At 49.7% G+C, this 22,400-nt stretch overlaps 10 protein-coding genes across 10 annotated transcripts; 2 read left to right on the top strand and 8 right to left on the bottom strand.

The window, feature by feature from the left end:
- Positions 1–1,291: 1,291 nt before the first annotated feature.
- On the bottom strand, positions 1,292–1,866 carry N7458_006506 (uncharacterized protein; the record flags this gene model as incomplete). Its single annotated transcript, XM_056909888.1, is given in 2 exon segments — positions 1,292–1,536; positions 1,551–1,866. 2 exon segments carry the CDS (start codon positions 1,864–1,866, stop codon positions 1,292–1,294), a joined length of 561 nt encoding a protein of 186 aa, XP_056765592.1.
- A 518-nt stretch (positions 1,867–2,384) lies between these two features.
- On the bottom strand, positions 2,385–4,831 carry N7458_006505 (putative succinyl-CoA synthetase subunit alpha; the record flags this gene model as incomplete). Its single annotated transcript, XM_056909887.1, has 8 exons — positions 2,385–2,471; positions 2,534–2,826; positions 2,947–3,499; positions 3,604–3,829; positions 3,886–4,244; positions 4,324–4,467; positions 4,536–4,657; positions 4,714–4,831. The coding sequence occupies 8 exons, from the start codon at positions 4,829–4,831 to the stop codon at positions 2,385–2,387; spliced, it is 1,902 nt and encodes a 633-aa protein (XP_056765591.1).
- Positions 4,832–5,912: 1,081 nt separating this feature from the next.
- On the top strand, positions 5,913–6,513 carry N7458_006504 (uncharacterized protein; the record flags this gene model as incomplete). The annotated part of the gene is made up of 2 exons (XM_056909886.1): positions 5,913–5,934; positions 6,194–6,513. The coding sequence occupies 2 exons, from the start codon at positions 5,913–5,915 to the stop codon at positions 6,511–6,513; spliced, it is 342 nt and encodes a 113-aa protein (XP_056765590.1).
- Positions 6,514–7,195: 682 nt separating this feature from the next.
- N7458_006503 (C6 transcription factor) lies at positions 7,196–9,166 on the bottom strand (the record flags this gene model as incomplete). The annotated part of the gene is made up of 5 exons (XM_056909885.1): positions 7,196–7,409; positions 7,478–8,208; positions 8,263–8,878; positions 8,947–9,044; positions 9,113–9,166. 5 exons carry the CDS (start codon positions 9,164–9,166, stop codon positions 7,196–7,198), a joined length of 1,713 nt encoding a protein of 570 aa, XP_056765589.1.
- Positions 9,167–9,659: 493 nt separating this feature from the next.
- Positions 9,660–10,067, bottom strand: N7458_006502 (uncharacterized protein; the record flags this gene model as incomplete). Its single annotated transcript, XM_056909884.1, has 2 exons — positions 9,660–9,772; positions 9,833–10,067. 2 exons carry the CDS (start codon positions 10,065–10,067, stop codon positions 9,660–9,662), a joined length of 348 nt encoding a protein of 115 aa, XP_056765588.1.
- A 1,129-nt stretch (positions 10,068–11,196) lies between these two features.
- On the bottom strand, positions 11,197–13,834 carry N7458_006501 (choline/carnitine O-acyltransferase; the record flags this gene model as incomplete). The annotated part of the gene is made up of 3 exons (XM_056909883.1): positions 11,197–11,321; positions 11,386–13,290; positions 13,429–13,834. The coding sequence occupies 3 exons, from the start codon at positions 13,832–13,834 to the stop codon at positions 11,197–11,199; spliced, it is 2,436 nt and encodes an 811-aa protein (XP_056765587.1).
- Positions 13,835–14,905: 1,071 nt separating this feature from the next.
- Positions 14,906–15,142, bottom strand: N7458_006500 (uncharacterized protein; the record flags this gene model as incomplete). The annotated part of the gene is made up of 1 exon (XM_056909882.1): positions 14,906–15,142. The coding sequence occupies one exon, from the start codon at positions 15,140–15,142 to the stop codon at positions 14,906–14,908; it is 237 nt and encodes a 78-aa protein (XP_056765586.1).
- Positions 15,143–15,245: 103 nt separating this feature from the next.
- N7458_006499 (uncharacterized protein) lies at positions 15,246–15,503 on the bottom strand (the record flags this gene model as incomplete). The annotated part of the gene is made up of 1 exon (XM_056909881.1): positions 15,246–15,503. One exon carries the CDS (start codon positions 15,501–15,503, stop codon positions 15,246–15,248), a length of 258 nt encoding a protein of 85 aa, XP_056765585.1.
- Positions 15,504–18,420: 2,917 nt separating this feature from the next.
- Positions 18,421–19,358, bottom strand: N7458_006498 (CAP domain-containing protein; the record flags this gene model as incomplete). The annotated part of the gene is made up of 2 exons (XM_056909880.1): positions 18,421–18,778; positions 18,856–19,358. 2 exons carry the CDS (start codon positions 19,356–19,358, stop codon positions 18,421–18,423), a joined length of 861 nt encoding a protein of 286 aa, XP_056765584.1.
- A 927-nt stretch (positions 19,359–20,285) lies between these two features.
- On the top strand, positions 20,286–20,531 carry N7458_006497 (uncharacterized protein; the record flags this gene model as incomplete). Its single annotated transcript, XM_056909879.1, has 1 exon — positions 20,286–20,531. One exon carries the CDS (start codon positions 20,286–20,288, stop codon positions 20,529–20,531), a length of 246 nt encoding a protein of 81 aa, XP_056765583.1.
- Between the last annotated feature and the right edge of the window lie 1,869 nt (positions 20,532–22,400).

Genomic DNA, 22,400 nt, shown 5'->3' with positions numbered 1-22,400 from the left:
CCCAGAGACGCTTTGTTCTTAGCTAAGCAGCCCGTTCCGCCCGCAGATTGACCTGCTCGCAATAATAGATTCTCCGCTTTCTGTGGGGCGAGTCGCCATTCTGCCGTTGATATCTCACTTCTTTCCCTCTTCGCCTTCCAGATTCTCTCTTTGCGATTCTACCTTACCATCACTTCTCTTGAGTAAGTTGGGCTTCTCACGCTCAGCCTGGTCTTGCACTCGCTGACTATATCCCACAGGGTTAACACCGTCCTTGGAATTCCTTCCACCATTTTCCACCGTGTTCGTGCCCCGCGTTCCTCTACTTTCTAGCGCGCAACGACCCTCTGACTCAAGCAGCAGTCTTTACACAAACCCATCCATCATGTCAGCTGAGCAAGAAGGTGGTGCCGCTCCCAGCGAGCACCTGAACATCAAGGTTACCGATAACAACAACGAGGTCTTCTTCAAGATCAAGCGGTCAACACAGCTTAAGAAGCTTATGGATGCCTTCTGCGACCGCCAGGGCAAGCAGATGTCCACTGTCCGCTTCTTGTTCGACGGAACCCGAGTGCGACCTGAGGACACCCCGGACACGGTATGTTTATCCCCTCCATTTACCTACAAAAAGCTATTCGATGTTTAAGATGACTGATATATTTCTGTATTCTATAGCTTGATATGGCCGACGGCGATACCCTGGAAGTCCACCAAGAGCAAATCGGAGGCTGATTTTCCCCAGGATCTCGATATTTCCATATTCAAGGTAGCCTGGTGCCGGTGGACGGAAGGACGATGTGGTTCACACCTTGGCGAATTGATGGAAACTTGAAGTGTGGCAGGGTGGACAGTCATCGCCAGGAGTTGCACTTGTTCTGTTTTACGAGGCTATGAAATTTACACAAATCACCACTTGATCTTGGTGTTCTACATATTTACCCTACTTATACCAAACTTTGAATCTGAATGGTATAATGGTTTAGATTGATTTTCTCAGTAGGAGATTGCTTGTTACCTCTTCAACGGTAACATGATTCAGACATTCCCATTACAATTATATATCGAAATGAAACAGCATACCGCCAAAAGACCTGATCAAGCAGCTTGAGCAAAGCTGGACCATAAATAAGGAGCCAACAAATGACCAGCCAACCTTGGACCATTCACTTCTCCACCAAGACAATAATCAACTTCAAGCGCCTTATAAGAACAACGCACCGCACATTTATACACATGACTATATAAAGACAAGATCCCCAAAATGACAGCAACCAAATACCCCTAAAAGAGAAGGAGGAAGAAAGAGCCAGATCTAGTCAGTCCAAACATTCGCCTTCGCCCGCTCATCTTCCTCCCTCGCCTTCGCCAATTCCTCCCGCTCCCGATTCCGCCGCCGAATCTCCTGCTCCTTCACAGACCGATCATAAGCCCTCTGCTCCTCCGTCCTCTTCGGCGCCCGAATCCCCAACGCCCCCGCAATCAGCCTCCCCGCCACGGCAGTCTGCTTCTCCGGCCGCCGGGCCGGATTCTTCGGCCCCGCACCGGGGGACGCAGGTTCTGCACCAGCCCACGTGTACGACGTCTGCAGTGAGATGGGCGTTGGAGGGGGTCTAGCGGGCCCTCGGCGCTGAGTGCGGGCGAGAGGACGGAGGGGGAGGCTGTGTCTGCGGTGGAGCCGGGCTCGTCGTCGGAGGAGAGGTTGGCCTCGTCTTCCCAGGAGTCTGCGACGGGCTTTGCGGCGGGCTTTTTGGGCTTGGAGGTTGATGGGGCGGATTTTGGTGGTGTGGTTTTGCTGGGTATTGGTCGGGGGATGTCTTGCACTGGTCCTTTTTCGCCAATGGCCAGGTCGCGGAGTGTGGATTGGAGCTCGGCGCTTGGATCAGACATGGCACGTGAGGCGGGGGCGTTTGGCTGGGTTTGTTGGGGCGAGGGGAGGACGTGGAGGGGGGTGTATAGAGTAGGTATATACGGTAATAGGTATATAGGGAGGTTGTTGAAAGGGATTGGGATAGTTAGAGACTGGAGGTGGGAGTCTTAAAAGTCAAAGATCGTAGGCAATGGCGTCAGAGCTGGTGGGGGGTTTAGCGTATCCTTGGTCGATCGTGGAGAAGCAGAATGGGCTAGACCAACGCGGGAAGGAAGCGGCCTCGGGCGGGGTTGGCTTCACAAGGCACCAGTCAGGCAGTACATTTTGTATGATCGACTTTTGAGATTTGCAATGTTGCATGATTCAATCATGATTAGGGATTAGCTAGAGACTATTTGGGATTATGCAGGGAAATGACGTAGAAATTGTGTCTGAAGATATTTATCTTGCCAGATGGAACCTGGAGGGATACGACATCATGGATTCATCAGCCATCGACCTCTATACAATCTTATCTATGCTTCTATAGAATGCTTGTCTATTCGCTGTTAGCCAAAGAAATCACCTTCTTGGCCGCATCTTCAAATCCATCAAATGCATGTAGAGGGAGTCCGCTTTCAGCAATCTACCAACCGATCCTCGTTAGTTCACCTTTGGATGTCTAAACAAACTCGTACATGGACTTACCATCTTCTGACCAAGCTCCTCATTAGTCCCACGCAGTCTCACAACAACAGGCACTTGCATATCCAGATCACGGAATGCCATAATGATACCCTCTGCAATCATGTCGCAGCGCGTCAATCCACCGAAGATATTGACAAAGACAGCCTTCACGCGGGGGTCGGAGCAGATAATTCGGAAGGACGACTTGACGGTCTCGGAGGTAGCTTTGCCGCCAGTGTCGAGGAAGTTGGCGCACTGTCCGCCGTGGATGGTGAGAGCGTCGACTGTGTTCATGGCAAGGCCAGCGCCGTTCACTAGTAAACAGGGTCAGCGATTGGTTTCTTCGAGAGGCCGGAGATAATAGCTGCGTACCTAGTGTGCCGATGCTGCCCTCACCTTTCAGTCTGTTGATGTATTAGCATAGTCTCAGTTACTGCGGGCATTATGATCGTACTTGACGTAGACGATTCCATCCTTCTCAGCCTCGACCTCTTCCGGAACCTCCTCCGCTTTGTTTCGCAAACTGTGAATGTCTTCCTGACGCCCGGCGCTGCGATAAGCTGCATCATCAAATCCAAAGTGGGCACTGTGGACTTCCAAACTACCCTCCGTAGAGAGCCCGATGCGAGTCTCCAAAACAAAGGCCTCCTTCTCCTTGAAGATCTCCCACAACGCCTGAACCAGGCTAGCCAGCTTGCCCTGGGCTGAGATGGGTAGACTCAAGTAAGCCGCCACCTCGGGGATGACCGCGTTGTTTTCAAAAGTGTCCAGACTGTAGCTGAAGGGAAACTTGCGAGATCGAGCTGGCTCAAACTTAGGACCCGAAGATGCCACGATGCACGGGGACAAGGCTGTTCTATCCACTGAGATGGAGACTGATCCGTCGGAGTCCGAGGCCGTTTCGCTGACGGCGATCGACCTTTGCTTCAGGATATCGAGTGCCTGAAACGGTTTGATGGACAGGTTACGCCTTTGCTGGACAGCCGACTGTGAGGTTGGAGTAACGCGTCTCATCGTATGAAATCCACGCTTTTGAGAGCCTGCACCTAAGTTAGACTGTAGGATGTCAGCTCAATCCAAGCCAAGATGACTCTGTATGAACCCACGCTTGTTCCTGGTCGGGTGGCTCTGTTACCCAGTAGGGTCTTCATTCCCTCGCCAAACTTCTCGGGATGGTTGACCATGACCGCCCCAGCCCGTTCCAGAGCCTGGTATTTGGTCTGAGCATCGGGTTCACCAGGTGCAGCCCAAGCCCCCGCATGTCCCATGATCCGTCCTGGAGGTGCCTCCAGACCACCAACAAGAGCCATGATGGGCCTGTCGAGAGTCAGTACGATATCCACAGCGCACCCAGTTGCAAAGGACCAACTCACTTGGGATCAGCAGTTCTCCGTCGGTAGTCCTTGATCCACTCAGCCGCATCCATCTCCGCAGTACCTCCAATCTCACCGACGAGAATGATACCTTGGGTATCGTCATCGTGTTCAAAGATCTTCAGCGCGTCGACAAAGTTGGTACCGGCCAACACATCACCACCCATACTGATGCACAGGCTCTGACCGAGACCAGCTCGCGTTGTGGACGCGACAGTTTCATAGCTCAGCGTTCCTGACTTGGCTATGATGCCGACGTTACCTGGCGCGAAACACGGCAAAGGCTGGAAGCCGATACGACATTTGCCAATGGCGGAGATTATACCGGGGCAGTTTGCGCCAACAAGACGGGTTTTGGACTGTGTTTGAAGCATAGAATGGATCTGGACTGATAGTTAGAACTGATAATCGCGATAAAAATGCGGGAAACGTGCTTACCCGGAGAATGTCATGGATGGGGACGTGTTCCGCCACTGCTACCACGAGAGGGATTTCCGCCTCGATGGCCTCTTCAATAGCCTGCGCAGTCTGGTTTCCGGGCACGTAGATGGCAGAAGCATCAGGCTTGGCTTTCTTCTGGGCCTGAATATCCCCGAATGACAGATTAGTATGTGACAATGTAGACCGGACCGAGCTGCTCTTCTGCGTACCACTTTCACAGAGGGAAACACCGGAAGCCCCAGATGCTCTCCCTCGACACCAGGCTTGACGCCACCCACAATCTTGGTGCCCCATTCCAAGGATTCTTTGACGTTGGCAGTCGCCTGTCTTCCTGTAAAGATGCTTTAGCCATTGCTCGATCTGCCCGACACCAAAACACAAACGTACCAGTAAATCCTTGAAACAAGACGCGCGTATGAGCACCAATCTTCAGATTTGGCAGCGTATCCGCATAATCAGCTGTTCGCGGGGAAGTCGAGAACCGTCTAGTCCAGCGCATCCCCATTTGGGGGACGCGTCTTGGCAGACTGTGCAGAGCCATGGGGGATTACCGACTAGGACGACAATTCGGGCGATTGAGGCGTAACTGGCTACACAACTCCAGCCACCGCTTTGCTATCCTGCAGAGACTCTTATATACAGCGCTGACTATTGTACTGGATGATTTCCACGACGTGGGGACGAAAGGCTCCCTGTAAAACGGCTACTCGTTACAAAGTCGGCTATCCGGTGTCGGCGCTTCCCCACACGGCAGACATCCGAGGCGTTGGGGGTAATGCGGCCTGCAAAACAAGGCACCAATATAAATTCGCGAACTATACACATGAAGCACCTTTGAACGGGATCAACAACAACTCCATTCTCGTGAAACTGCGTAGTGTTACAAAGACGTGTTTACTGCTACATGATGGAGTCTGCTCTACAGAGAGTCTTGGAAATACAGGGTAACTCGATGGTGTTTAGCCAAAATATGGAGGGCGCGAGGGGGCTTCGCAGCTGGTCTGGGAGTTGCAAAAGGCAGAAAATCTCCCATCAGCTTCACCATCCCAGCTTTTATTTTGCGAAACAGCCAGGCCTGCTGGTGAAATCCCAAAGAGGATTAGTCCCATTTTCTGGTTTCCTTTAAATGCTTCCCCCCCCCCCAAGGATTTCTTCTTCCTCCTTCTTCCTCCCATCCCCAACTTTTCAACCTTCCAACTCTCCTCCTCCTCCTCCATCTCCTCCTCCTCCTCCATCTCCTCCTCCTCCATCTCCTCCTCCTCTATCCTCCATCCCATCCTCCTTGGTCCATCCCAGCCTTGACCATCCCATCCGATCTACCCTTGTTTATACTTGGGACTTCTCATCCAACTTCCTCTTACTCAACATCTTGTCATCCAACCTTGGTCTCCTCCCACCTCAGGTCATCAACCTTCATCTACTCTTACCCACCTGACAAGTATTTGTTGACATGACTTGTTTATCAACATGACCCTTGGGTATATTGACCTTGTCATAACACAACATGACTTGACCTAGTCATACATGAGACCTCAACCTACTTCCATCCACACATGACATGACATCGGATGACATGATACTACAACATGACTTCACTTGCTTCAACAAGTATGATACATCTTCCCCATCCCATCTTCCATCTGATATTGACTGACATCTTGACTTGACCTTAGTATAAATCAAGTCTTTCCTACACTGGGTCCTCACTCCACATCAAGCCCACCCAACACTTGATCCAGCAACTGAAGTCTACTTCCTTCAACCACTGACTCCTTGTCCGACGTGTTGGCTGCGATGACTTCGACGCAAAGTATGTCGACTCACTTATTCCCTCTTTGGTATTCATCACTAACCTTCATCACTTCAGACCGCTACATCCTCCTTCCTCCATTGTGGCTCTTACGATTCATCTACCTGGAAGATTACCAACAATCTGCTTCCTCTTTTGTGTCATTCACGACATCCATCTGGAAGATTGCCTTGAAGTCTCGCATCCCCTCCCCTCCTCCCTTCGATTACCGGTCAAAGTGGTGTGGAGGCACAAGCCACTGGTTAAAAGCTCAGGATGAAGAAGCATCGAGCATTTGCGGTGTGGAGGCACAAGCCGCTGGTGAAACTGCTAAGGGTGAAGAAGCACCAAGCATGCGGTGGGGAGGCACAAGCCGCTGGTCAAGGAGCTCAGGGTGAAGAAGCACCGAGCAAAACATGGTGACTACGTGGCGAGGAAGCGCCAACCTTGCACAACTACAAAAAAGAAACATCAAAAAAAAAAAAAAAAAAAGGACAAGAACAAAAAGAACACAAAACAAAACAACAAACAAACCATCAAAAAAGACATCAAAAAAGACATCAAAAAAGACATCAAAAAAGACATCAAAAAAGACATCAAAAAAGACATCAAAAAAGACATCAAAAAAGACATCAAAAAAGACATCAAAAAAGACATCAAAAAAGACATCAAAAAAGACATCAAAAAACAACAACAAGAGCAAAAAAAAAACAAAGGGACACGCCTGGTCTCGGCGTTGAATCCAAACTTGGGATGCTTGGGGGTTCTGGCTGAATATTTTGATGGACTTGGATCTATGGGGTCTGGGCTTGTGATCTTTAATTAATACGTCACTCTATTTACTTCTTGACATCTTACTCTTCAAGTCAATGCTACTGGTTTCTCAAACAATAAGTTGGTTCATTTCCATGTAATTTATCTCTTGTTTTGCGTCTTCTAGTAAACAAGGTCGTAAACTTGGTAGAAAGCATGGAACAAGGTAACCATGGCAATTGGTATCTCTATCTCAAAAAGTTGACATTGTGATTTTGTACAAGCCATTCAAGGTCTCAGTATTTGCTATCAACCACCATAACATGACTACGTCACCGAGGAGACCAAACTTCGTATGAGAGCCTCAGTCACAGCAAACGGTGGAAACGTACCCTCCCCATCAGCAACTCGCAGATTGACGAAGATTTCGTGGACCTTCTCTAAAAGCCGGAGATCCTCATGGACGTGATACCCAGAGGTAGTCATCTTGATGCGCTGGTATAATGCAAAGACTGCAGTCAGGATAAACTGCGCATAGATCCTGCGAGAGAAAGTAGTGGACACGAGTCAGTCGAAAGTTGTGACAGTGCAAACAGTCGAGTCACAAACCAGAACGTCTCTTTCATAATGAGATGGTGAATCCGACAGATGTATAAAAGCGTTGACCGCGAAGCTTGGTAGCAAAGCTCCATACTGGAGGATGGTGGCGATAGATTCCTCATGACAGAGCCACTGCTACCGCTGATACAGGCGCCATGAATCTTGGACAGACAATGGTAATACTCCAAGTGCGTGTTGACACCCCGTAAACTGAGATCATGGAGCAACGAGTCCGGCACGTCTCCATTTGCATACATGTCGGGTTGACAGACAGCCGGGAACTGAGACTTCAGGTCGCTCAGTTCCTCATCTAGTTGGCGGATTACTTGGAGACGTGCACCTTCAGATTGTGTCAGACTTGAGGGCGAATATAGTAGACGGTAGATTTTCGACTTGAGCACGGCCAGACGGAGATCTGTCGGGTATAGAAGCTCTTGTAGGGACAGCGGGGAGTGGAAGAATTGGTGATCGGAGGTCACGGAGACGTAGGTTGCTGGTAGATCCAGATCGCAGTCGGCGTCGTTGATGATTGGTGGCTGGCACCTTCGGAGAGACATTTCCTTGTCGATAGAGTAACAGACCCAGAATAGAGCGCGGAGATGGTGGTGAAGGTGGATTTGTTCGGGGTCCGGGGAAGATGGTTTGTTGATGTTGCCTTTGAGGTTATAGAGGATTCGTACTGCCAGGGACATTACGAGCTCCGCGGTCTGCGGTTGGCCCTGCGGAGCTAGATCGGCTGTCTGGAAGTAGTCAGAGAATCCATTATGTAGGGTTGAATAGCATGCTGGACCTACGAGGATCAATAGGGCTTCCAAGACCCGGATGTTGGTATGTTCCATGACCAGCTGGGGCAGCATCGAAAGCACAGCTTGCATATAGGCACTGGAATCAGCCTCGGCAAATGCGGGTTCATGATGACGGAGTCGAGTTATAAAAGCTGTGAGCGCAGTTAAACATGCATGACTAGCAGCATCGATCGTCCCTTCGTGAAGACCGAACTCGTCGGCATCCAGAAGGCGTTTCAAGGCCACTGTGTCCACCATGGGAAAGATTGCATAAAGCTTGTTGGTCTCATAATACTTAAGTGACTGCTGCATCATCAGACGAGAAGGCCATTTCGGTGTGACCACCTTGGTCGGGGTCGTCTGTGATGAATCGAGCGACTGTTTTAGCGCATGAGAAAAGGCGTCAAAATTGAAAAGCGAATCCAGTCGCCTGTCGGGATCAACCCCCGGGATACAAAACTGGAGATGCCATCTAAAGGCAGCTAATGTAGTGTCCAATCCGCATGGATCGAAGAGAGTAATAGTCGGTGCTGGAGTGGAAGACTGAGAGCGACGCCATTCGTCCCGTTCCAGGCGCAGGGTTTCTTTTAATTGTTTAATCTGAGCCTTGGCTTCTTCCAGTTGTCTAATTCATGATTTAGGAGATTGGAAGACTGAACAACCTGATCGCGAAGTATATAGGTACACACTTACTCGCGGGGACTTTTACGCTGAGGCAAAGGAGTAAAGACGCAAGCCACGCCAGCCAACTGACAATTTTCACAGGCAGGCTTGGCCCTATCGCAGCGAATCTATGAAACAACGACGGGTCAGCGTTCACCAGGTGCTTCCCCCAAGCGAGGCGGGGGCGGGTCCCGACCTTTCGATGCCGGCATAGGTTGCATGCGCTTTTGGGGGCGTCTGTGCCACTCATCGGGGCGATATTCCATCGGGTTGGGTGCACCGCAAGAGGTCTTAGCCCCGCTGAGCGACCTAAATCGATGGATGCGGGTCTCATGGCGCTGAGTAATCGGAGATATCCTGCCCCGAGAGCCAAGACTGGCTTGCAATAACAAACTTGGTGGTTCTTGTTAATGATATATCTCCCATACTCACACACTATCTCCCCTTAGACAGTTGAAGTCGAAATATAGCAAAAGATGAGTACCGACGTTGGCGTCAACTTGAATCATGGAGCCTCAACATGTAGGTGACCAGTTGAATACCGTGTGCCTCCATTACACTGGAACTATACTACCTATCGACAACTCAAATCAGATGTATATATATTCAGCTTGCAAGGCTAGCTATATACTAACAAATTAATGACCCTAACCTTCCAGTGTCTTCAAACCTTGCTATTATCTCGTCACAGCATAAATATTTCCATCTCAACATTATGTACTGACAACCTTAGTCACCCCAACTTAAACATCACAGAACAGCTCATAGCTGCGGTAATACTTGTCTCCGCTCAAGCAAGTCTGAACAGGGACCTCGTGCTTATCAAGATGGCACTGCAGATCGCTGTAGATGTACACTAATAGACTGTTAAACACCGCAATAAACACCGCAACAAATCAACGGTCGATAAACTCACGAGTACATCCGGCATCGGCAGCCTCAAAGCTCACAGATCGAACGACATCATTTTCATCCAAGGGGTTACACTTGGCAAGCTGGTCACCGTAGATTCCCTCCTCTCCGAGGTTCAGAGTCGCACACTCGGGTTCGCCCCAGAGACGGAGTTGGGCGTAGCGGTGTGTAGGCACGGCAGCCGCAGAAGCAGCGCCTGCAAGGGCGATGGCAGAGGCGAGGATGGTGGCGAAGTACATTTTTGCGTGTGGTAGATTCTGGGAAAGATTGGTTGTAGATGTAGGATGAGGACAGTTATTGGTGATGCTTGTGGATGTTGAGTATCGAGGCGATCGGGGGCTCTTAAGTAGTTTCTGATGTTAATCCGATGCCTGACTTGCTTACCTTCCATTCTTAGGCGTATACCGACTCGTGGGCGTGTTGCATGCTGGGCAAAGACATTGTACGTAAACACATGCTGGAATCTGACTAACTCTGAGAGCATTCTACAGATCAGGCGTGAACTTGCGTGGTGTTTGTGTGATACCTCAGCCTTGTTTCAGTGGATTGTCAACTTATCGGGATTCTCGGTATACCGACGTTCGATTTAGAATACTATTAATGTTAACTACTATTTACTATGAATTGATAATTTCGCAACGGTATCTACCGACCTCTTTATCGGAGTGAATTATTCGTTGTAACCAGAAACTTGCTTGCTAGGATTGTTTACTATTCGAAGGTAAACCATCAAACCCCGATCTAGACGATTGCGGAACCTAAAGAATCGTTGTCGATCATTGACGTAGAACTCGCTCTATTTTTATCCCTGCATCCTTTCCGTTAGCTACACATCAAGGCAGCTGCTTTCAACCCCGCATGTCTTGAAAACCCGGCAAATGAAGATCCAGAAGTCCAGTAAACCATGCAGATGTAACATTCCCCATTCCAAGACAATAATCGACTATGTCAGCAACATCAAGCCACAAGGATTTGGGGTACATGAGAAAAATTAATAAACTGATAGGACTGCTACGTCACATTGTTGCTTTGTAGGGCCACCCACGGGTGGCTGAGCGGCGGCGGCAGATCAGACCAGCTTGGCTGCATGTCTCAGGGTTCCACAGACGAGCAGTGAGATAATAGCCTCGCAAAGCAGACCTCTTTGGAGGATCGCCCGGAATCGGCCGAGATTCAAAGATCTTTTCTTATTCATCGCGTGGCTGGTGAGTGTAGGGTTCACGCACAGTGCTACTATGCTACTATCTATAGCGCAGGTCTACAAAGGTCTCACAGACAGTAAATCAGGACACGCTTCTCATTTCCATGTGGACGGGTAAATCGTTAGAAATTCCAATAAATACAAGTCTTAATACTTCACCACCATCATCAATATTCATTGAGATGGAGCTTCTTTCCAACAAATCTCCGCTTCTCGGGCTTATCACCACGTTCCCGCTCTGCGCTGACGCCCTTAAGCGCATGCAGAAGCATACCGGCATCGAAGAATCCATCTACAAGCCAACGTCAGCTCTTGTTTCCCTATGAGAAATGTCTCGGGAAAACGGTAATACTTACAACCACCCATCCCGTCATCCTCTATTTCCCCGCTATCCGTCGTAGTAGTCGGTGTGTCCGCGCCGCGGTTATCCCCGCGGACAACCCGACCACGTCGATTGGTATCAGCCTGCAAGCGCTCCGGTAGCATTTCAGTCTCTCGGGCACGGCTCGTCCGTGGACTGGCGGCCTTGCGATTGGTAGCGCGCAGCAACTTCCTCATTTCGAAAAGGTACGATTCAAGCGTGTGCATCAATCGTCCCGTTTGGCGGTGCTTCGACGAGGCGCAGAATGAGATGGACTCGTCTTTGATAATGTACCCAATACCGAAGCCATCAGCACACGTTGGGCCAAATCCAAAGTGGCGAAGACACGGGTTACCACAATTCGAGGTTGACAGGACGGTCGTGTTGATCTTGTCCCAGCCGGGATCGCTGAAGATGGCAGGTGTCGGGGGAGTAGGAGTGCGCGCTCCGCGGATGCTCCCGCTGGCGGGGGATGAGGAGAAGCAATCCTCCGATGTCTCGGAGAGCATTCCATCACTGGGGCTCGAGTAACCACCTGCAGAGCTGCCGTCATGGAAGAGGCCCTCGTCAAAGGACCGTTGCCAAAGACAGTACAGGGCATACAGGTGGCGGTCTTGGCCTTGGCCTTTCGAGCAGTCCTTCGTCATAGCGGTATGTTTCTGGGTTGCAGTGCGCAGGGCGTCAATCTTTTGTTCTGCCGGGTTCTCGCCCCAGAATGTCTTTACAAATTCAACGGCCTCGGGTGTCACGGTGCGCACAGCCTCGGTCCGACCATGCAAGAAGACTTTCGTCATGGCTGGTTCATAAGTATTTTCAACGCGACCGTAGAGACCGTAGTACGCCGCCTGGAAAGCCATCTGCACGAATGCATCGGGTGAGAATCCCATCGATGTGATGAAGTTCTTGCCGAAGCCTTCAAAGTCCAGGACCTGGAACTCGTGCTGGTATAGAAGGTCGGACAGGTGAGATTCGGCAAACCGCAACGCGATGTTCAGTTCCGGTGTCATGTCCCATTCCAGCTTGCGAGGCGTGGTGCTGACATTGCCAAAGCTGCGAGGGTCACGTTTGGCAGGGTCAGGGCTCGAAGTAGCCCATAGACTTGGAGCCTGGCCGTTGATTGTCTTGGCGAATCGAAGAATGGTATCGGTATAAACATCACTGGCAAAGCGTAAAACGGTATGGCCATCCACGCCAGTGTGTTCAAAGTTGATACCCGCGCTGCCATTGTTGCAAACGATAATTTGAAGTTTGTCGTACCACCGGTTGGTGCATGTACCGACCTGAACACCCTTGATCACTTCGCTCGTACCGCAAAGCATGTTGGCACAAAGCTCGGCCGTGCTCGAAGGTTCGGTGTCATCGAGACACAGTACAAATAGAGCGGTATCGACGATATTCAAGCATTCGGCGTTGTTCGAGGCGGCGTCCTTGGTCATAATATCGCGCAGGCCTGACCATACCTTGCGGTTCTCCGTACTGAGGACACCCAATGCTCCCTTGGCGGCTTCTTGGATAGGAGTCTGCGCCGCATCTTCAATGATGACGTGCAAGTTGAGCGAGATATCCTTCTCGGTCATGATCAAGTCGCTGTTTTCATCCAAAACATCAAACCAATAGAACTGGCCACGACACATCACCACCATGTGCCTGGCTGTAGGGTCTTGACTGATGACACAGCCATTGTCGGTCGGAAGACGGGCGGTTCCAAACATGCGAGAGTACTGGTACATGCACAGAGGAGTGCCACGAACAGTATCCGGGGGAAGTTCCTCCCTACGAACAGCACGAACGAAAGATAAGGCTGACACTACCAACGAGGCCGCGCGGGTGACCTGGTGGTTTCGAGCAGGTGTTGGGTCATCTTCCAACAGGAAGAATGGGTTAAGATTGAGAACGACAGCTGGTTGGATCTCAGTGATATGTAAATTGACGGTAAAAGAAATTGGATAGACTCACGGTTGTCGAAGTTCAGGTAAGAATCATACCCTGGAACCATTAGCGGCCGATAGTTCGCAACATCTCAAGGCCTCGAACTTACAAAATTGCTCGATATAACTTGTCTTAGAGGAAGCATATGTCTTCAATTTCTCTTGAAGGATAGGTCCATCGGTCTTTAAGAAGTCCTTGACCGCTGCCTTGGTCTCTTGATGTTCCCGAATAGTCTGCAAGGGGGATAGAGCGTCCAGATGCCTTCGGCATGTGTCCTCAAGATCAGGAATGGGGAGTTTGGGAAGTGAATCTTGATTGGCAAAGGTCAGGCCCTTTTCCTTGGGTGTATGGACCTTCACAGCCTCTGACGAAGGCTGCTCGGGCGCCACATTTGGCCTCACGACAGTGTGGCCCTGGGACTCAGCCGCGGTGCGCTTGGCTGCATCGGAATCCATGGCATTCCCAAGAGGCTTAGGTGCAGTAAAGAAACGGACTGCCGTTCGTGAGTAGGACATAATGATTAGTGACTATTTTATTTCCTCTCGTTCCGATCAAGCGTAGGCGGAGGCGAGGCAGGTGGGGAGGGACAGGAGACGCAAAGCAGTGCGGTAGAAATAGTGACAGTCTTGCAGGCAGTATGGTGGCATGGAGACTACCTCATAAGAGCATAGTGGGACGATAGGTATAATAACAGATGGAAGGGGACCAAAGGAAGCCGGCCAGCAGGCCGTGCATGCTTTATACGACCAAGAACTATATAACCCCCCTCCAGCTCCGAACCTCCACGGGAGCCGTGAAATTGTGGAGCCGACTCGGGTTGAAGGGGCCAACGGAGAAAAGGACTTACGGGGAATGGCAAGCAGAAAGGGAGAAGATGTGGGTTGGGGGGTCCTTGGGCCGGCCGGTGCTGAAGGCGAATAGCGCCGGAGGAACGGATGAGCCTCTCTGGGAACTGTGCAGTCAGATGATTTCAGCCAAGCAACATGCAGCCTGCAAAACCAAAGAGGTTTAGTGGTGGACTCGACTGGCACAGTAACATGACGAGATAAGAGTCAAGTGAAACAGAGAAAGGTGGAAAGAAATGGAAAGTTGACTGCTTTATGCGCATGGGGAACGGGTTTAAGCTTGATATCTGGAGGGGAAACTCACCCGACCTTAACCAAACGAGCCTCGAGGATGACAGGGCCCGAGTGTGTGGACAGGTGAGCAGTCCAAGCTGATATATTCGGTCGGTCAGCTGAGAGAGAGGGCAAAATAAAAACGAGAAGCAATATGGAGCCTCTCGAAAAGATGATTATAACGTGTGGTTTGGCCTGAAACCGGAACACCACAGCAAACCACGTGTGGGAGAGTCTTTGGCATGGGGATTAGGCTTGCGATGACGTTTCGGGCGAAGGGAGCTGTGGGGAGAAACCCACAGTCACGTGACATACAATATCCAGATCTATGGAGTCTGACATTAGTATTGCACTTTGGACATTCATATACATTCGGTGGATCAAAAGGGACAAAACAATAGTATTCAATATATTCATAAAGAGCACAAACAGAGACATTCTCAAAAACGAAAAGTCAAGCGCACTAATTCATCCCCGGCACCAAGGGCAGCCACAGTAGGAGTCGACGGAATACATGTCTGGAACGAGATAATCGAGCTCTCCACACTCAAAATATTTCAAGGAGCCCGAGGAGAAATTGTCCTTGTTGCCACCACAGTGCTCCCAAAGGACTCGTGCCTGGCGATCCATTTCATCAGCAGTCTCGTCAAGGGGCCCGATCAAGCGGATACCTCCAATCCGCTTGCTAATGATTTCCAACGCCATCCCGGCGTCCCAACGAGGACCACACCTCCAAGTAAGATTAGTCACGTATCTCAGACAATTGAGAATTGCCAGTTGTCTTTTCTCGGCGCAATTATACGTTCGATCACCCAAGGGGGCCAGGGCGGCGACTCCAAGCAAATTTTCCACTTTGGGGATTTGTGCGCTCAGTTCTTTTTTGCATCTGGTTGAATTCGTTCTGGTCTGGCCCAAACTGAGACCATACCAACTTGATGTCGGTATTGTATTGAGACAAGTTTTGCGCGATGCGATTGCGCGACTTTTGGAATCGTGCCGCCTCGAGTGCCAGCTGCTTTTCGGGCTGAACGAGGATGGAAGTACTCCCGGTACTGAAGAAAGACATTTTGATGAAATTTTGAGATGATTTTTTCTTGATAGAGGAAACGTCGGGGTAAGTACCGCTATTTAACCTGACTAGTTCTTATCTCTGGGTCCTACGGTCTCCCAGAAAGATTCATGTGAGAGGTAGTTTTCCAAGTCTTTGTTAGTCAAAAGCTCGTTGTGCACATTCACTAAACTCACCAAAATAGGCACGAAAGGCAGGGACAAATGCCTCCACACTAACCATCAAAGCCTCATGAAGAAAGACTCAGTTTCAAATTCATCCCATGCAAGGCTTCCATAACTCGGCCAAGGGATCGAAAGTGTAGATTTCGTTGAGTTGGCCAATCCAATCCATGTAGCAACTCACTAGGGGTAGTTTTCAAAAGGATCAATGAAAGACTATATTGATGAATGTTACAGAGAAACAAAGAAGAAGAAGCTTGTTGACAGAAACTCAAGGATTAAGGTATCAAGTCAGTTCTAGGGATCTCAAGTCGCATACTCGAAACATGACTGCTGGGACAGTTGACCAGAGAAGCGTTATCCAAGGTAAAAAGCCGTCTCTACATTCTACTGCGGCCGTTGTAATTCATAAAACAAGACACAAAATACTTGTTATTGAATATTCCAATCAGTTCGCAGAGTTATCTATTAAAGGAATACTATCAAGCAAAGAGCCTTGAATTACACAGAAAAACTATCAAAACCACCCATCGAAATCACCAACGACAATAACAACACCCACAACAAGAATCAACAAACCCCATCAACACCGACATAGAATGCAAAATATAAGAAAAAGCAGGATCATCCCCGCTCTTCCAAGCATATCTCAAATGATGCTCCCTCGCCTGCTCATCCTTCCCATCCGCAAAAAGATCTACAACGCCCACCAATCGAAGACGTCCCACATGCCTGCTAATGAGTGCCAATGCTGCAGAAACTTCCCAGAACAATCCATGCTCTAAAATCCGATTTGCTTTTCTAAGGGAAAGGAGGATTCTTTGGATTCGACGTGGTGCGCAGCGTTCTAGTTTCGAGCCGTGGGTGAAGGTTGGCGTGGAACGTAGGAGAATGAGAGATTTTGCCACGAGGTCTAGAGAACGCAGGATTTGGAGGCGTGTGAAGGGTCGTGTTTGGATGTTTATGCTGTGTTTTTCTAGTGATTTGACGAGGGTTTTTCGTTGTGTGTAGAAGTCTAGGGTTTCTTCTATCCTTTTTTCTTCGGTTTGTTCATCCGGGGTCTGCTTACCGTCGCTGCTCTCTTGGGTTGAATCGGTCAAGGAAGTATGTTGAGGACCCATGGTCTCGAGAGATACTCGGTATGGACGGGAGGAGTGTTGTAATTTGGGGTGATGATGAGGATGTTTTGGAATCTTAAGTCTACTATGTACCTGATCTCAATTTCCATAATTTAGTTTCGGATCGTGGCAGGACCCCTTTGTCAAGTGTTCATTCTTGCAACAAATCCTCGAGCCATGATAATTTTGACCCTAGTCGGCAAGGCGTTGCAAGATCAAGGAGTTGAAACAGCGTCGAGTACACACAAAGAATGGACCCGTGGTTGGCGACCTCCACGCAGAGTTCCAAAACAATGATCAAATAAGCTGATTTCATTGTCATACCTCGCCATTCTTCCGAATGAAAATCGCCAGCGATGACCCAAATTACAACCTACTAGTTTGATAATTGTCACACTTCCATCTCTACTCGACCTCCCAACGGGGATAGCATCTAGTAAAAATCCACGCATCTCGTATTTTGAAACAGCACTTACTATGACACATCTCCACCGATGAAATGAATTCAATCGCAGTGTCACCCTCGCGCTGGAATCTTCATCTCAATCCTGATACAGTAGTAATCACTTACATAAGAGTGTCACTGTTCCCAGCCAGATCCAGATGTGCAGATCAACACACCAAGCAACGAACTAGCAAGTTAGTATGCGACTAGCGAATTCTGCAAAATTGGGATGAGCGCATCGGCCAACAGCTGCAGAGTAAGCCAATGACAGTAACTACCTGATTCAAGTTCCCTTTGAATAAACCCCGATTATGATTTCAATTTTGAATTTCAATCCCGTCCTGTGAGATGCGAGGGACAGGTTGGACGGGGGGGCACGGCGGCTACATACCGTAGGTGCCCAAGCTCCAGACCCAATCGTTTCAAGCGGAACTCACTCCCAGCGCGACCAAACATCGAACACCAGAGTCAAGCGGGACCTCGGGACGAGCTGATTGGGTGATCATGACGTTTCAGGGGTAAATTGCCGGGATCCACTTGGCGTGGGGAGATGATCAACAAGCACAAACAGGATTTCGAGCTGATTGACGAATTACAGTGTACGGGTCTATGAAGTGTACAAGTGCCGTGATCGCTAGTAGGCAAGGTTCATCTCGCATTCAGATAAAGCAGTACATCACATCGGGGGGACCATATCTTTTTTATCCACAGGAAACGGGGCGTAGAAAGATTCGCTAGGAGACACCAAGTCAAAAAAGGAGTATTCACAATTGTAACGGGGTCGCAACTCTGTACGTTCCCCTTCTTCCGAGGTCAAATAAGGCAGAAAGAAAGAGATAAGCACAGGTCAACCCTCTGCGTACATACAAGACAAAAATTCCCCTTGGACTTGCGCTGAGAGGAAACTCAAGTCCCTGCCAAGGGGTGTAACCAAAATGCTAATCCCGACCTCGGAAAAAGGGCCTGACCAAGGTCTCCAGCGGGAGTGCTTGGTCAGGTTGGAACATGCAGAGTGCTGAGAGAAGCGAAGATAGTATGGATAAAAAAAAGGGTAACACAATGTTAGAAAACGAATGCAGGCTTCGCTAGACATCGAGATGTAACATGCATCAGAACTATCCCGACAGATAGCCCAAAAGAAGATTGGGGCCCTCCCAGGCGAGTATCTCCTTTAAAAAAGGAAAAGCTGCTTAGGCAGTGTAGGTGCCTGCGGTGCCGGGAGCGAGCACGTTCTCGCCGTACTGTCCGTCAACGTTACCGGCAGGCGAGTAGTTGCAGACAGTGAAGGGCAAGGGGGAACCGGAGTCGACGTTGCCCAGGCTGTTGCAGGTAACAGTGGCGCAGGCGACGTGGGTGGTACCCTTCCAGACGATCTGGGAGAAGTGGCCCCACTTGTCGAAGTCGGACATGCTGGGGTCGGCAGCACCGTAGGGGGTAGGGAAGAATTCGATCTCATCGTTGTACATCAGGTTGGTGATCATGGCGCCCACATCGCTCGCATCAACGCCGTAGCCGATGTTCTGGCCATAGCCACCACCATCAATAGAGCTGTGTAAATATCATGTCAGTATTTTATCGGAACCTTCAAAGTATCAATCGCATTGCAATTGGCAAATTGCACTTACGTGTCGTGCTGGTACACGCAACGAGCGGCCAGAGTCTGGGCGCTGGCCTCGAGATCCGCAGACCACTCAACGGAGGAGACGGAGTGGTTGCTACGGTGGATGTTGTGGTTGTACAGGACGGCAGACTGATAGGTGTTGGTGGTGGCACTGGTAGTAGAGACAGCGGGGGCAGTGGTAGAGGTGGATTGAGCCAGAGTGGACGAAGGCTCAACAATCTCAACGGAGGGAACGGCCTGGGTCGTAGAGGAGATGGGCACAATAACAGTGGACTTCTTGGCCAGTTCCGAGGACTCAGTCTGAACAGGAGGGGCGCCGGGGCCCTGGGTGGTGGTCGTCACAGTGTTTTGAACCGCTTGGTGGGCAGGCTGGACAGTCTCGGTGACTGCGGGGGCAGTGACGGTCTTGGTGACCGTGACGGTGGTCCAGTCGGTCACATAAACACGCTTCTCGTAGGCGCTGACGCAGCCAGCGGCAAGAGCAGCGAGGAACAGAGTAGAGCGCATTGTGTGTGTTTGATGGGCGATCACAGATCAGGTCCAAGATGTAATTTGGGATCTTGAGATTTGAGAGTGTTGAGTGGATGGAGAACTTCCCCAGGAAGTTCGATGTAGAGAGCGTAGGGGCGGGAGAGGTCAACAACTGCAGGTCGACTGCAGTTTAGAATTGACAAATGAGTGTATGTACGCTTGGGCGGGTTAAAGGAATGACAGGCCTGTACACTGTTCAAGTGCCACGAGGCGGGATATAAAGAAGCACGTAAGCGTGGGAGGGAGAGAGAGAAGAGAGGAGATCAAGTAGAGAAAGGGGAGGAGAGAGAGAGAGAGAAGTGGGGCCGGGCGATTAATTAGGGGAGATGAGCTCAGGACTTGGGGCTTCTTCCTTTTTGGATTGTCGTGACTTGTCTTGTCTTCATTAAATTGTGCTTGCTTTTACCTCCGACGCTGTCTATCCCGTCCCTTTTATTGCTTTCTCACTGCGGCTTGCTAGACGCCTTCTCCAACCTCTCGATATCCGCGACACATTCCACACAGCGTCCCGCCACTGACTGGCGTGGGACATTCTACATTCCAACGCGTCTGTTCACGGGTTTGTGATTGGCCCAAATCCGGTCGCAAAGAGGGCTGGGTCATGGACGCCAGAATGAAATTCGGGAGATAATGAAGGGTGTCAGCCTGGGCTCGACCAGATTTTCCAGATTGGACGGTGATATTTGACCCCTGGGCGGATCCCCAATTCCCACTCTGCTCGGCACTAGCGCCAGTCGTCCATTTAGAGGCTGCACTAGCGGCCGCGCGTACAGGGGACTGGAGTTTCCCCCAAGTCGTGAAGAACTACAAGAGGGCATTGCCATGACTCTATTGAAGTTGCGAAAAGAAAGGGAAGAAGGACCCTGAATGTCTAGCCTAGACCCAGGAGCAAATCCATCAACAATGGCGTCGCTCATCCTCCATTCCCAGACAAGCTCGATCGAGATCTGTAACACGGTGGAAATACCCAGACACGAGCAAGTTTCAGAATGGTCTGGCAGTGGCAGGCTTGCCAATCAACGCCCAGACGCACCGGCCGTCCCTCGGGAAATTACCCACCGCAACGGCAGCGCCGCTAAGAAACTTGGCTTCGAGTCTGGTCCATTCGGGTCTCCATTCTTGCCAGCCCGTCAATCTGGGATTGATTAAATCGGCGCCGTTTCATCATTTCGTGTTTCAGCCATTGTGCCGCTGGGTGACCCTCGCATGGATGAGATTTAGCCATCGTCTGTGCTGTGATGATGGTTGAATCACCCACAAAATCAAACTGGTAACAAGCGCGCAGCCCTATGATTACCCTAAAAGGCCATGCATTTAGGTTCTTCAGTGCTGCATGGAATCAAAGGATGATCGTACTCCGCTCTTATTCGTAACGAGGCTCGAGCATGCCGCGACCGTCTGTGATGTTCGATCCATACACCGATTTGACGGTATACTTGTCAATCTATTGCATTGGGTCTCAAATTACTTGATTACTTGGGACCGCAGGGCCTACGCAGTTCATGAAAATGCGATCGGTAATTTCGGAGAGTACAAGGCATGAAATGAGGAAAATGGGGCCATGAGTTTCACTAGGCCCGTATACAGTGGTGTTCTATTAGTTTCCGACTACCCCTTTTTTTCTGCCACGCCAAGCCTTTTCTGCCGGCCCTAAGAAACCTCGCAAATAATTACATGAATCATCCAAATCCTCTAATACTTAGTATACCACCCCTCTGCATCAATAATTGCCTACACCCTGTGTGGCATCGTAGCAGATAGATGCACTAAAATATCTAGATCTAATAGGTTCTACGCTTCCTGGGCCTTTTCGATCAGAATCGTATGCGTAGTATCGTTATTTCGTATGCTCTTAAGCTCTGGGCAAATCTTATAGATCATATCCTTTAGCAGCGTCTATAGGTTTTCAATTAGATTTAAATTAGGCGATTTTGCAGGCTAATCCATTAAAGTAAAGCCTATTTCACGTAGGGCCTCGCGTATAACGATTGCAGTGTGTGTTGATGCATTATCCTGTTGAAATATACTATCCTCATGATCGATTAAGGTTAGTAGGATTCGCTAGTATAAATCGCGAATTACGAAGCGATTTACACCACTACAGCCTATAGCAGGATCACCGAATAGTAGGATAAGGCCTATACGTCTTGCTGCGCCCGAGAAAGCAGCCTAAAACATCTGTTTCGTCTGCTTACCTTTCGTCGGGACTGGACGAATATCACGCTCAGCAATCTGCTTATGTCGAGGCGTGAAAGTATACTTACGGCGCTCACCGATACCCCTTTCGACTGTATATTCGTCAGACCAAAAGACTCGAGCCCAATCTTCAGGCGTAAAGTGCTGGTATTCAAGTACCCAGCGAAGGCGAGCAGCAGCATGTTCGGGCGTAAGGCTCGGTCGATCAAGAACAAGCTACTTTCTACGGCCTTATTCGTGAAGTAGTCGCCAGATCGAGGTTCTTTTGATCTTGTTTGAGACGCCTGCGAGAAGATCTTCGATTAAAACGCGTGGATTATCCTCAATCATATCGTCGATCTTCTTGATATCCTCTTCATTAAGCTTTCGGGGTTGGCCAGAGCGTGGTAGTGAATGATTATCCACACGTTTTGAAGCTTGAAGCACCGTATATTTGATAGTCGATAAGGGAATTGTAGGATATTCCTTGTGGATTCGACCGTAGGACTATTTAGCCACGGTCTTTAGCTCAACAAGCTTAGTACGCGTAAATAGGTCAAGTTCCTGCTTTCGCCGGCGGGGCGGGCGTACAGGGGCCCTTGTAGCAGGTAATCTAGCCTGATTTGACCGAATTGGAGGCATATCGGCTAAAGAGATAGGCGATTTGAATAGAAATGTAGCTAGAAATCGCCAGAAATCGTTATAAATCGCAGGATCTATACTCACGCGACGCGCGTGACGGAGATTTACTAGGCAGGCGGAGTGGGCGGTAAGCCCTTAGCGGTGAAAGGGGTGGTCGGAAACTAATGGAACACCACTGTACTTCCCGAGGTTCCAGAACAC

Source organism: Penicillium daleae (assembly GCF_028827525.1).
Source record: "Penicillium daleae strain IBT 16125 chromosome Unknown utg000006l_segment0_segment0, whole genome shotgun sequence".
In the NCBI taxonomy this organism is placed as follows: domain Eukaryota; kingdom Fungi; phylum Ascomycota; class Eurotiomycetes; order Eurotiales; family Aspergillaceae; genus Penicillium; species Penicillium daleae.
This window is presented reverse-complemented; position numbering and strand designations above follow the sequence as displayed.